General features: G+C 36.6%; 1 protein-coding gene across 1 annotated transcript in view; it reads left to right on the top strand.

Annotated features, from left to right (window-relative positions):
* The first annotated feature begins 3,785 nt into the window (after positions 1-3,785).
* Positions 3,786-14,543, top strand: part of LOC136165995 (solute carrier organic anion transporter family member 1B1-like) — a 58,104-nt gene continuing 47,346 nt past the window's right edge. Inside the window, 1 exon segment of the mRNA XM_065932066.1 lies at positions 3,786-3,875. Within this exon segment, the coding sequence (XP_065788138.1) occupies positions 3,786-3,875 (90 nt within the window).

Below are 14,543 nucleotides of genomic sequence, written 5' to 3'. Positions count from 1 at the left end.
AAATGTTTGAGTGAGTTAATGAAAGAATGAGAGGATGAAACTGCATACCTCCTCAAGAAAACTTTCAACAGTATCAAGCTCTCCCCTTCTCTAAAAACCAAGTTAATAGAAATCGTGTGATCTATCTTTCTGCAGATATTGATATAAGAAATCTATCATGCAAAGTAGTCTTGACTTCCATCATCTTTAAAAAAATTTTGTCATTTAGAAAATCTATCTTATAATAAATTGGCACTTTTACTATTCCACATGGGACATCTGGTATCCAGAAACATCATGTTAGAATTGCACCCAAGTAGCAAACAAAAGGGGGATTCCTGGTGGCTCAGTTGGTAAAGAATTTGCCTGCAATAAAGTAAACCTGAGTTTGATTCATGGGTCAGGAAGATATGCTGGAGAAGGGAATGGCAACCCACTCCAATAGTCTTGCCTGGAGAATTCCATGGACAAAGGAGCCTGGCAGACTACAGTCCATGAGGTTGCAGATAGTCAGACACAACTGAGCAACATTCACAACAAATAGAATCAAGCAAAAACAGTGCATTTGATCCTTTGAATATTCAAGCAATCTATAGACAAGTTTTAAAAATTGCCTTGTAGTCTTCTTTATATGGAAGAGTTTTTAATACTTTGGATAATCTGTTGTATTTGTATTTTTAAAGAAAAATATGCAAACTGAGTAAGCAAATATAACTTATTCTCAGAAATAAAGCTTAATTTTGGAACATTTATATACAAATAATTTGTAATTTCTGAGACATTATTAATTTTTTAAATATGTGTGCAGTGGAGATTCTTATAATAAATAGTAAATTTTCTTCTATTTGTCTAGGACAATGACCTAATAAGATAGTTAATCATCATTGGACTAAAAAAAAAAAAGCAAATAACAGCTATCTATTTAGCAAGAGACTCTGACAACAGATAAAGGGATAGACCTGTGGTTGTTGCTGTGGGATCCTAAGTCCAGGTAAGAAAGAATCTTTGAAATTCTCAAACTTCATTGTTTCTCTTATTTGAGAAACTTCCACAAATATCAAGGATAAAAATTGTTTTGATGGACATGATAAATATTACACATTTTATGCTGTGTGTCTTCTACATGTTTATATTCTAAGTCCTTCAAACCTATCTTCTAGAGGTGGCTGAGCCTTAGGCTTATGTTTTTGAAAATAAAAGACAGAAAATCAGACATTGGTGATTTAACAATAAAGTTTGAAATCCAATTCATATTACTCTCTATCCAAGTGGAACTTCAAGTCTGAAAATATGAACCTCTGATTATCTTCTCAAAACATGCCACAAGGCAATTATTATCACTGACTATATAGAATTATTAAACTTCCTCTTGATTTCTTTGATTCCAACTGGATAATGTGGGTTGAAGAGTTAGCTGGCAAACATTGAGAAATGGGATGTGTTTCAAAGCTACTTACCCACCTTGATGTTACTTGTTTCAACACAAGTTTGACTCAAGGGGAGGAAATAGGTTTTCAAGTTAATTTTATCTCTGATTCAATGAGAAAAAATTCTGCTCAGCCCGGTTCCTGGCACAAACTATGAACTCAAAAATATCAGTTCCCTTCTCCAATTCAGGAAGATGGCTAGCCTGATAATTATTGTTAAGGTTATTTAATTAAAAATTACTAAGTTACTTACAGACCTGTAAAAGATCTAAGAAGTTAGTGAGTGCTGTTCCCCGCCCCCCCTCGGTACCACCAGCATAGGTCAGGATAAAATGTCATGATGTTTAGAGTCAACTCTGAATTGATAGTCCACTCTTTTAATTAATTTGTAGTGATTTATTACAATTTAATATTTTTCCAGAAATAAGATAAAAGTGCTTACTTTTCCAACTTTTTATCTGGATATTTTTCCCAATATGAGGAGAGAGGTGAGGATAAGTAATCTGTCTGGGAAAGTAGTAGTAATACAAGGAAAAGGAATGATTCTGTTTAACTAATTAAAAAAGTGGAATTGCAGTTATGGTGATGTTAGGCATGACCATAGACTCTCTGAGAGGTAATTAGAGTACACCAAGCTCTTTTTAACAAGTCCAAACTCTACCTGCTTTTTGAGCCTGGTTCCAGAGGTATCTTCTCTATGAAACCTTTTTAGGCCATTCTAATTATAATTCATTACATTGGTTTTTTTGCTCATTTTGACTATCTACTATGTGGAAGGCAGTGTTTGACACTTTGTAAAGACATAAAGATGAATAAAGGGCTTCTCAGGTGGCTCAGAGGTAAAGAATCTGCCTGCCAGTCCAGGAGAGGCAAGAGATGTGGGTTTGATCCTTGGATTGGGAAGATTCCCCAGAGAAGGAAATGGCAACCCACTCCAGTATTCTTCACAGACAATTCCATGGACAGAGGAGCCTGGTGGGCCACAGACTATAGGGTCGCGAAGAGTCAGACACGACTGAGTATGCAAAGATGAATTAAACATACATTTGTCTTCCTAGATCTTGTAATGTAGATATGCAGAAAATGTAACAAAATTTTCTTTCTTTCTCTTTTAAAAAAATATTTATTTGGCTGTGCTGTGAACAGATTTTCTCTAGTTGTGGCAAGTAGGGACTATTCTCCCTAGCTCAGTAGTTGTGGCTCGAAGGCTCTAGAGCACAGGCTCAATAGTTGTGGTGTGAGTTTAATTCCTCTGTGGCACGTGGAATCTTCCTGGACCAGGATCGATCCCATGTCCTCTGCTCTGGCAGACGGATTCCTATCCACTGTACTATCAGGAAAGTCCTCAAATTTTATTTCTAATAGATATTGTTAATAATTTATTGAATCTAATCTAGTGTATGACTCTATTTTACCTTATTTGTTGACTCAAGTTTCCCTCTATAAACTTATCTTCCTAAATTATAATCTCACTAAAACTAGAAATTTGTGTGTGTGTGTGTGTGTGTGTGTGTGCGCGCGCGCGCGTGTACTTGTGCTTCCCCTTCATTTTGCTTTTCAGTGCTCAGTGAAACGTGACCCCGAGTTCTGTTCATGGAGCCAAAGAATGAAATCTGCAAACTTGCAAACACTCACACAGGCAAAGTTTATTTTAAAGGATAGAGATACAAAGTTCACCGCATAGACACTGAGAGGGGGTGAAGAGCCCCCAGAAGGCAGGGGTTACAGCAGTTTTATATCTTTACTAGTATCAAACTGTATATCTTTGGTTAGCTCATGACTTTAATATACATCGTTTTTGACCAATCAGTTTGAATGTCGCAAAGTCCAGTTTGTCATTTTTATGGCTTTTTTGGATCTCACATTTCTCAGTTTCTCTAGACATTGTGATGCCATCCCTCAACCCTTTCTCAAGACCTCAGACCATTATTTAGGAACCAAAGGTATGTTTAAGAGCTAATGGTCTTCTTGGAGTTTTGCGGGGATCCCCCCCTTGATAATTCGGACAGCAGGTAATGATTGTCTTATCCTTGGTCTGAATGTTTTATGACCCTCCAGACCAAGGAGGTATTCCTCTGAATGTCTGGTAATTGGAACAAAGAGTGAGATGCTTACTTGGGAAGAGAAAAAAAAATGAAATTAAAAAAGAACCAAGGTCTCAGAGTCTTAGACTGTCTAGCAATTTCTGCCTCATCAAGACATAATAAGTCCTACATGAATATTTGTGGAATTATTGATCGATGGATGTTGACTGTGAGGTTTTTCTAATTTCTGAATTGTTAATGTGAAATAAAACATACTTTTTCTCTTTCAAAAGGTGATCATTTTGAACTAAATATCAACAACAACTGAAAACATTCACATGATATATGCAGTTCAATGATGGACCAAAATCATCATTCAGATAAGACAGCAGAGGCACAACCTTCTGAGAAAAAGAAAACTAGAAACTGCTGCAATGGATTCAAGGTAGAATGAGTTTTATATTTTCAAACTAAAATAAGTAAAGGGAGAATTTTTATTTCAAGAAAAGGCAGCCAGTCTTTTTAAGAGAGCATTCTATTTCAAATTAGAGTTTTTGAAAGAAACACATTAAAATATAGAATGATACTTATTTTGGTATACATCAGTCTTTAAATCAGAAAAAGTATTTCTTTGGTGATATTTCTGGCTTAGAATTTATTAATGTTTAAAATTTAGAAATATTTTGGTATCCTCTTTTCATTATTGATGGAACCAAAGGTACTTATAAAAAAATATGATTTGAATAAAAGTAGTCTTTGTATAATGGATAATATATTTTTAAAAAAATCTTATATTTGACCTATTGACAGAGAAGATTTATCAGTCTTGTGAATCACTTTGTGGTCTTGACCTATTTAATTTTAAAAAATAGAAATTTTGCTCTATTAATTTAAATAATATAGCCTGATGGAAAAGAGATCTGTAATAACTAAAAGACCTGGCCCAAAAGCCTAGTTGATGACTTGAGATGGTCAGTTAATTTTTCTGTATGCAATGGATAAAAGTGATAATCCTGTATCTTGCTTTTGTCACAAAACAGTGAAACACTGAATGATATAGACTGTATTGGGATTTTTGCAGACAGGGAAAAGCAATCCTTGAGCCCAGTATTAAGGAAACCAAGACACAGGGAAATTGAGAAGTTTGCATGAAGTCATCTAGATTGTAAATGGAAAACTCTTGAATCAAAGCCTTTTTTAAATTTATTTTTTATTGAAGGATAATTGCTTTACAGAATTTTGTTGTTTTCTGTCAAACCTCAACATGAATCAGCCATAGGTGTACATATATCCCGACCCTTTTGAACCTCCCTCCCATCTCCCGCCCTATCCCACCCCTCTAGGTTGATACAGAGTCCCTGTTTGAGTTTCCTGAGCCATACAGCAAATTCCCCTTGGCTATCTACTTTACAAATGGTAATAAAGCCTTTAAACCCCCATAGCGCTTCCCAGGAGGTGCTAGTGGTAACACAGAACCTGCCTGCCAATGTAGGAGACATAAGAGATGCGGGTTTGATCCCTGGGTCAGGAAGATCCCCTGGAGGAGAGCGTGGCAACCCACTCCAGTATTCCGGTCTGGAGAATCCCATGAGAGGGGAGCCTAATCATTATTTAAAGTGTTTTCTTCTTCAAAGTTATAGCTTTATCTAGCTGAATAAAGACCAGAGATTAAACTCAATTGCAATCATGTTATATAAGATATTTTTTAACTTTGTCCAGGGAACATGAGGTCTGTTTGTTTTTTAGAGATTACTGGTAAAGTCTATTCTGATGAAATATTTAAGTAATATTTAAGCCAAGAAGCAGTCACCAGGAGAAGCTACTGGCTAATGCATTTGGAACAATTGTATTGTCGAGGGGTAGTATGATGTGTTGGATTATTTTGCTTTTAAACATGGACAGTTATAGTGATTTCATTTGCACATGTATTCAAGGTGACGACAAACCACCTAAAGCAAATAAAGTTGCCTGTGTAGTCTCTTGCAGCATATTTGTAGAAAAGCTTCAAGTTAGCAAGTCATCAGTGTGTATAAAGCATGTTAATTGCAGTCCAATAATAAAGACCAGAGAAGCAATCACAAAAATAGTATATTGAGCACTTACTGTTATGCAAGACACTACTCTAGTGTTTTATTTTTTATTTTTTATTGATTACATTGGATGTGTAATAATCCAACCAGTCCATCCTAAAAGAAATCAATCTGAATATTCATTAGGAGGACTGATGCTGAAGCTGAAACTCCAATACTTTGGCCACCTGATGTGAAGAATTGACTCATTGGAAACGAGTTGATGGGAAAGATAGGGAAAGATGGGAAAGTTGGGAAAGATTGATGGTGGGAGAAGGGAAAGACAGAGGATGAGATGGTTGGATGGCATCCCCAATTCAATGGACTTGAATTTGAGTAAACTCCGGGAGTTGGTGATGGATAGGGAAGCCTGATGTGCTGCGGTCCTTGGGGTCGCAAAGAGTCAGACACAACTGAGCAACTGAACTGAACTGAACACTGGCTGTGCAGGCTTTCTCTGGTTATGGCAGATGGAGCTTCTCAATGTGGTGGCTTCCCTTGTTGCAGAGCATGGCTCTAGGTGTATGGGCTTCAGAAGTTGTGCATGGGCTTAGTTGCTCCACGGCATGTGGAACGTTCCCAGACCAGGGACTGAACCCGTGTGCCCTGCACTGGCAGGATTCTTATCCACTGTACCACCAGGAAAGTTCTGTTCTAGTGTTTCAGTTCTGTGTGTGTGTGTGCTCAGGTGCTTCAGTTGTATCTGACTCTTTGTGACCCTACAGACTGTAGACTGCCAGGCTCCTCTGTCCATGGAACTCTCTAGCCAAGAATACTGGAGTGGGTCACCACGCCCTCCTCCAGGGGATCTTCGAAACCCAGGGATGGAACCAGCATCTCCTGCCTTGCAGGTGGATTTGTTATCATGGAGCCACCAGGGAAGCCTGTTTTAGTTCTATTAGTGGGTGTATTAATTATCACAATTCAGTCAGCCATGTGCTATTATATCCCTTTTCAGATGGGAAAAAAATTTTTTGAAGAGGTTGAATGACGTTCTCTAGGTCCCTAAGCTGGTAAGTGGTGGATTCAAGGTCTGAACTCAGGCAGTCTGAAATCCCATGATCTCAATTGTACTCCATGTTGCTAAAATATCTGTGAGTTACCATAATATTAGTACCCTCAAGATGTTCTGGTAAGCATGGATTTATAAATGGATTTTTAAATAATCTTTGTCATTCTATACTTCCAAATATTCCCCTTCATACCAAATAATTCAGCTTCAAGCAAACATATGTGCTCACACACATACAAATGCACATGTTGTTTCTGAGGTGTGTATATAGACTCAGCATGTAGAATGTGTAGAAGTGCAAATAGATAGCAAATAATCTTGAATAACAAACAACAGCATGGTTTGATTCTTTCTTACTCCTTTCCCTCAATTTTTGAGCAGAACCAAGTAGGTTATGAAAACCCTGCCAGTACACTGTTCATCTTTATACTTGTTTCTGTACTTCAGATTTCTTGTACTGCTGTGTTATAATGAAAATTCTTTAAAAACTTAAAAGTAATGCATCATCTTCAAAGAAATATAAATAACAGGGCAAAAGTAAAAGGTGTCTCAGTCTACCTTCATTCCTATTCCTTTTCCAGAAATCATTAGGATAACTATCCCATTTGTATCCACCAACAGAATCCCTATCCCACAGTTTTCCTCTGGCTCATTGCCTCTGTCCTATTGCTATTTCTCAAGATGCAGAGTGCACTTCTGACTTGGAGAAACTTGTACTTACTATTTCTTCATCTGAAATGTTATACTCCCATATCTCGCACTTTCATCTCACTCAAATCTCTGTATAAACATTATCTCATCCCTGACCACCCCATATAAACAGTGGTATTATATATATATATGTATATATATATATATATCATATATCACTCATATATATGGATAACATTTCCTATCCATAACTCTTCAACCAAATTGATTTTTTATAGCATTTTTCACCACTTGACACTGACATGCAAATGCACACATATGTATAGGTGTGTGTGCATATCTATGTCCTTAATGGAATAAAATGACACAAATTTATTACAGTTGTGTAATAATCATACAATTCTGAAGTCGAGAAGTCTGAAATAGGTCTCATTGGGCTAAACCCAAGGTGTTGGTAGGATTGTGTTCCTTTCTGTAGACTCTAGAGGAAAGTTAATTTCCTTGTCTTTTCCAGTTTCTAGAAACTGTCCAAAGTTCTTGACTAATAACTCTCTTCCGTATTCAAAGCTAGTGATGGTCAATCAAATATTTGTTACATTGCATCACATTGGTGTTGAATTTTCTACTCTCTCATCCATGCTTAAAGTATGCTTGGGATTACACTGAGTTAATGAAGAGAACATATGACAATCTCTTCAAGGTCATCTGGTTAGCAACTTTAACTCCATTTGCAAACTTAATATCCCCTTACCATGTTACCTAACATTCATAGTTAGGCAGAGTAATGGCATGCAAAGATGCCCAGGTCCTAATCTCCAAAACCTGTAAATATATTTTTTTCCTGGAGGAAGTCATTTACCGTCTCTGTATCTAAGATTTTTCATCTGTGAAAGGGAAATAACAGCATCTGACTGACAGAATTATGCTAAGAAATAAATCCATTAATAGAAGTACAACAGTAAAACATCTGGTGTATAGTACTATTAGTAGCTAGAAGCTGAAACTCCAGTACTTTGGCCACGTCATGCGAAGAGTTGACCCATTGGAAAAGACTCTGATGCTGGGAGGGATTGGGGGCAGGAGGAGAAGGGGACGACAGAGGATGAGATGGCTGGATGGCATCACCGACTCGATGGGCATGAATCTGAGTAAACTCCAGGACTTGGTGATGGACAGGGAGGACTGGTGTGCTGCGATTCATGGGGTCGCAAAGAGTCGGACACTACTGAGCAACTGAACTGAACTGAATCATTATTTTTATTGCTTCTCTGAGCTTTATTATTGGACAGCAATTAGCATACTTTATACACAAGGCCATCTTGCTAACTCAAAACTCCTCTCCAAAGATGCTGCATGGGACCATGCAGGCAATTGTACGTGCTTTGGCCAGGTTGTCATCACCTTGTCGTGTGTGTGAGAATGAAACCACTGTCCCTCCAGCGCACTGAAATGTAAAGCCGGATGGCTGATTTGAGATCTTTCTTCATTTTATTTATAGGCACTAATCACTATGAAATTCCTTCTTAGTACTGTATATGTACATCCCATATGTTTTGCTATGTTGTGACTTCAGTTTTGCTTGTCTTGAGGTATTTTCTAAATTCTTTTTAGCATTCTTTGATCTACTGTTGTTCAAGAGGGTGTTGTAAGTTTTCACATATTTGTGAATTCTCCAATTTTTATCCTGCTTTGATTTCTAGTTTCATTCCATTGTGGATAGAAAAGATACTCAGGATGAGATCAATCTTCCTAGATTTGTTAAAATTTATTTTGTGGCGAAACATGCAAAGATATGTGTACACTTGAAAGTAATATATATTTTGCTAGTGTTGGGTGGAATGTTTTGTGTATGTCTTTTAGGTCAATTTGGTCTAAATGTTGTTCAAGTTATCCATTTTTTATTAATTCTATCTACTATTTAAAATGAGGTATTCAAATTTCTACTATTATTGTATTGCTGTTTATTTCTCCATTCAGTGTTTATATATTTAGGTACTCTGATGTTGGGGATAGAAAGATAGAGATATTTATTAAATCTTCCTGGTCAATTCACTCTTTCACTTTTAATATTAATGTCTTCTTTTGTCTCTTGTGACATTTTTACTTAAAATCTAATTTTTCTGAAGTAAATACAACCACTTTTGGCTATCTACTTCGTGGAATATCTTTTCCTGTCACTTCACTTTCAGTCTTTGTGTGTCTTTAGTTCTAAAGTAAGAAAGTGAGAGTCTTATACATAGGGGATAGTTGAGTCTTGCTTCTTTTTAAATTTTAGTTTTTTAATTGAAGTGCAGTTGACTCACAATATTATATTAGTTTCAGGTATATAGCATAGAGACTCAGTATTTTGACAGACTAAACTACACTAGAACTTATTACAAGATAATGGATGTAAATCCCTGTGCTATATCTTGTATCCTTGAAAATGAAAGTGTTAGTCACTCAGTCATGTCTGACTTTTTGCAATCCCATGGACCATAGCCCACCAGGCTCCTCTGCCCATGGAATTCTCAAGGAAAGAATACTGGAGTAGGTAGCCATTCCCTTCCCCAGGGGATCTTCCCGACCCAGAGATTCAAACCAGGTCTCCTACATTGCAGGCAGATTCTTTATCATCTGAGCCATCAGGGAAGACTTAATGCTTGTCTATTTTAACAGTTTGTATCTCTTAATTTCATACACCTAATTGTGTCCTTCCTATTTTCCCCTTCACCACTGGAAACCACTAGTTCTTTTTCTATATCTGTGTCTCTTTCTGTTTTGCTATACAGAAAAAGCTTTTGTTTGTATTAATTTTTAGATTCCACATGTAAGTGATATCATACAGTATTTGTTTTTATCAAATCATATTTTCTAAGTCCATTCACATCGCTATAAATGGGAGATTTTCATTCTTCTTTATGGTTGAGTAATAGTCCTACTATAAACATTGGGGTGCATATATCTTTTTAAATTAGTGTCTTTGATTTTTCCAGATATATACTCAGGAGTGGAATTGCTGGATCATATATTAGTTGTATTTTTAGTTTTTTGAGGAATCTCCATACTGTAAGTGTCTGCACCAATTTACATTCCCATCAACAGCATACAAGTGCTATCTTTTCTCCAGATCATCACCAACACTTATTATTTGTAGTTGTTTTGATGATAACCATTATGACAAGTGTGAGGTTATATCTTACACTTGTTGTTTTGATGTGCATTTATCTGTTATTGGTGTTGAATATCTGTTCATGTGTCTGTTGGCCATTTGTATGTCTTCTTTGGACAATGTTTATTCAGATCTTCTGCCGATTATTTAATTATTTTTTAAAAAATTTTGAGTTGTATAGGCTATTTATGTATTTTGGGTATTAACACCTTGCCAGTCACATGATTTTCAAATCTTATAGACTATCTTTTCTTTTTATCCATGGTTTCCTTTGATGTGCAAAGACTTTTAGATTTAATTATATCTCCTTTGTTTATTTTTGCTTGAAATTTTTTAGCTTAAGAGACAGATCCAAAAAAATTATTATTGCAATTTATATTAAACAGTGTTCTGCCTATGTTCTCTGCTAGATGTCTTATGGTTTCAGGTCTTACATTCAACTTTTTATTCCATATTGAGTTGTGTGTGTATATATATACATATCCATACTGAGTTGTGTATATATATACATATATATACATACACACATTTATTTTTTTTCATTTATTTTTATTAGTTGGAGGCTAATTACTTTACAGTATTGTAGTAGTTTTTGCCATACATTGACATGAATCAGCCATGGATTTACATGTGTTCCCCATTCTGATCCCCCCTCCCACCTCCCTCCCCATTCCATCCCTCTGGGTCTTCCCAGTGCACCAGCCATGAGCACTTGTCTCATGCATCCAACCTGGGCTGGAGATCTGTTTCACCCTTGATAGTAAACTTATTTCAATGCTATTCTGTCAGGAAACCCCACCCTCGCCTTCTCCCACAGAGTCCCAAAGTCTGTTCTGTACATCTGTATCTCTTTTTCTGTTTTGCATATAGGGTTATCATTACCATCTTTTTAAATTCCATATATATGCGTTAGTATACTATATTGGTCTTTATCTTTCTGACTTACTTCACTCTGTATAATGGGCTCCAGTTTCATCCATCTCATTAGAACTGATTCAAATGAATTCTTTTTAATGGCTGAGTAATATTCCATTGCATACACACACATTTAGTGTGAGGAAATGTACTCATTTCATTGTCTTACATGTAACTGTTCATTTTTCCCAACACCACTTGTTGAGAGATTTGTCTTTTTTCCATTGTATATTCTTACATCCTTTATTGTAGATTAATTGACCATAGATGCACGAGGTTTTTTCCCAGGCTCTATTCTGTTCTGTTGATGTGTGTATCTGTTTTCTGTGGTAGCACCAGGTTGTTTTGGTTACTGTATCTTTGTACAGTTGTCTAAAATCTGGGAGAGTGACACATTCAGCTTTGATCTTTTTTCCTCAGGACTGCTTTGGCAAATTGGGGTCTTTTGTGACTCCATATCTATAATTATAATAGTTATAAAGCTGATAACAACAAATTTGATAGCAGAAAAGCTCTACATATTAAATTCTCCCCTTTCATATACTTTACATTATTATTGTCACAGTTTACATCTACATATACTATCTTTTAAAATATTTTTTATAATTTTTTAAAATATTGTTTTCACTAAATTTTTATACTAGAATCAAAACTGATTTGCCCAGTACTATTATAGTAATACAGTATTTTGTGTTTGTTTCTATGTCTACCTTACTAACAAGTTTTGTGCTTTCTTCTGCTATCATGTTGCTGTCCAGTATTCTTTAATTTCAACTTGAAGAACTCCCTTTAGTGTTTCTTATAAGGGAAGTCTGGTGTTGATGATCTCCTTCAGCTTTGGTTTGTCTGGGAGAGTCTTTATCTCTCTTTCATTTGGAAGGTTTCTTTTGATCAGTATAGTATTCTTGGATGGTATGGTTTGTTTTGCTTTTTTCTGAGTTCTTTTAACATATCATTCCATTTCTCATGACTTATAAGGTTTATACTGAAAAACTTGCTCTTAGTCTTCTGGGGGTTCCTCTTTCTATGATAAGTTTCTCTCCTCTTGATTCTAAAAAGTTCTCTGTCTTTCATTTTATTTTAATTATACTGTGCGTTCAGTTCAGTTCAGTCACTCAGTGGTGTCCAACTTTTCGCAACCCCATGAACTGCAGCACACCAGGCTTCCCTTTCCATCACCAAATCCCAAGCTTGCACAAACTCATGTCCATCAACTTGGTGATGCCATCCAACCATCTCATCCTCTGTCCTACCCCTCTCCTTCTGCCTTCAATCTTACCCAGAATCACGGTCTTTTCCAAGGTGTCAGTTCTTTACATCGGGCGGCCAAAATACTGGAGTTTCAGCTTCAGCATCAGTTCTTCCAATGAATATTCAGGAATGGTTTCCTTTAGGATTGACTGGTTGGATCTCCTAGCAGTAGAAGGGACTCTCAAGAGTCTTCTCCAGCACCACAGTTCAAAAGCATCAGTTCTTTGGTGCTCAGCTTTCTTTATAGTCCAACTCTCACATCCATACATGACTACTGGAAAAATCATAGCCTTGACTTCACAGACCTTTGTCAGCAAAATAATGTCTCTGTTTTTTAATATGTTGTCTGTGTTGGTCATAGCTTTTCTTCCAAGGAGCAAGTGTCTTTTAATTTCATGGCTGCAATCACCATCTGTTGTGGTTTTGGAGCCCAAGAATGTAAAGTCTGTCATTGTTTCTATTGTTTCCGTATCTATTTGGAATGAAGTGATGGGACCAGATGCTGTGATCTTAGTTTTCTGAATGTTGAGTTTTAATCCAACTTTTTCACTCTCCTCTTTCACTTTCATCAAAAGGCTCTTTAGTTCTTCTTCACTTTCTGCCATAAGGGTGGTGTCATCTGCATATCTGAGGTTATTGATATTTCTCCCGGCAATCTTGATTCCAGCTGGTGCTTAATATAGCCTAGCATTTTGCATGATATACTCTTCATATAAGTTAAATAGTGAGGGTGACAATATATAGCCTTGATGTACTTACTCCTTTCCCTATTTGGAACCAGTCTGTTTTTCCATGTCCAATTCTAACTGTTGCTTCCTGACCTGCATACAGGTTTCTCAGGAGGCAGGTATGGTGGTCTTGTATTCCCATCTCTTGAAGAATTTTCCACTGTTTGGTGTCATCCACACAGTCAAAGGCTTTGGGGTAGTCAATAAAGCAGAAGTAAATGCTTTTCTGGAACTCTCTAGTTTTTTTGATGAACAAACAGATGTTGATAATTTGACCTCTGGTTCCTCTGCCTTTTCTAAATCCAGCTTGAACATCTGGAAGTTCACAGTTCACGTACTGTTGAAGCCTGGCTTGGAGAATTTTGAGCATTACTTTGCTAGAATGAGATGAGTGCAATTGTGTGGTAGTTTGAACATTCTTTGGCATTGACTTTTTTGAGAATGGAATGAAAACTGAGATTTCCCAGTCCTGTGGCCACCACTGAGTTTTCCAAATTTGCTGGCATACTGAGTGCAGCACTTTCACAGCATCATCTTTCAGGATTTGAAATAGCTCAACTGGAATCCTATCACCTCCACTACCTTTGTAGTGATACTTCTTCAGACCCGCTTGGTTTTGCATTCCAGGATGTCTGGCTCTAGGTAAGTGATCACACCATTGCGGTTATCTGGATCATGAAGATCTTTTTGGTATAGTTTTTCTGTGTATTCCTGCCACCTCTTCTTAATATCTTCTGCTTCTATTAGGTACATACCATTTCTGTCCTTTATTGAGCCCATCTTTGCATGAAATGTTCCCTTGGTATCTCTAATTTTCTTGAAGAGATTGCTAGTCCTTCCCATTCTATTGTTTTCCTCTATTTCTTTGCATTGGTCACTGAAGAAGGCTTTCTTATCTCTCCTTGCTCTTCTTTGGAACCCTGTATTCAAATGAGTATATCTTTCCTTTTCTCCTTTGCCTCTTGCTTCTCTTCTTTTCTCAGCTATTTGTAAGGCCTCCTCAGACAACCACTTTGCCTTTTTGCATTTTTTTTCCCTTGGGGATGGTCTTGATCACTGCCTCCTGTACAATGTCACAAACCTCCATCCATAATTTTTCATACAGTGCCTTAGTGTGGCATATTACGTAGATATTCTTAAATTATTTATTTGTCATTTTTTCCTCCCAGCATTCATATGTATTTAAATAATTAAGGAAATAGCTCATGCCAAAAGAAGTTCAAATTTTCATAAAGCTCTTTACAATTGGTAGGCACTAAAACTAATCACATAGGCAACAACCAGTATATTACCAAAAGCTCTGGATTATGACAATGAATATATAGAATTTGGCAGA

The sequence above is a fragment of the Muntiacus reevesi genome, chromosome 1, assembly GCF_963930625.1.
Source record: "Muntiacus reevesi chromosome 1, mMunRee1.1, whole genome shotgun sequence".
Lineage (NCBI taxonomy): Eukaryota > Metazoa > Chordata > Mammalia > Artiodactyla > Cervidae > Muntiacus > Muntiacus reevesi.
This window is presented reverse-complemented; position numbering and strand designations above follow the sequence as displayed.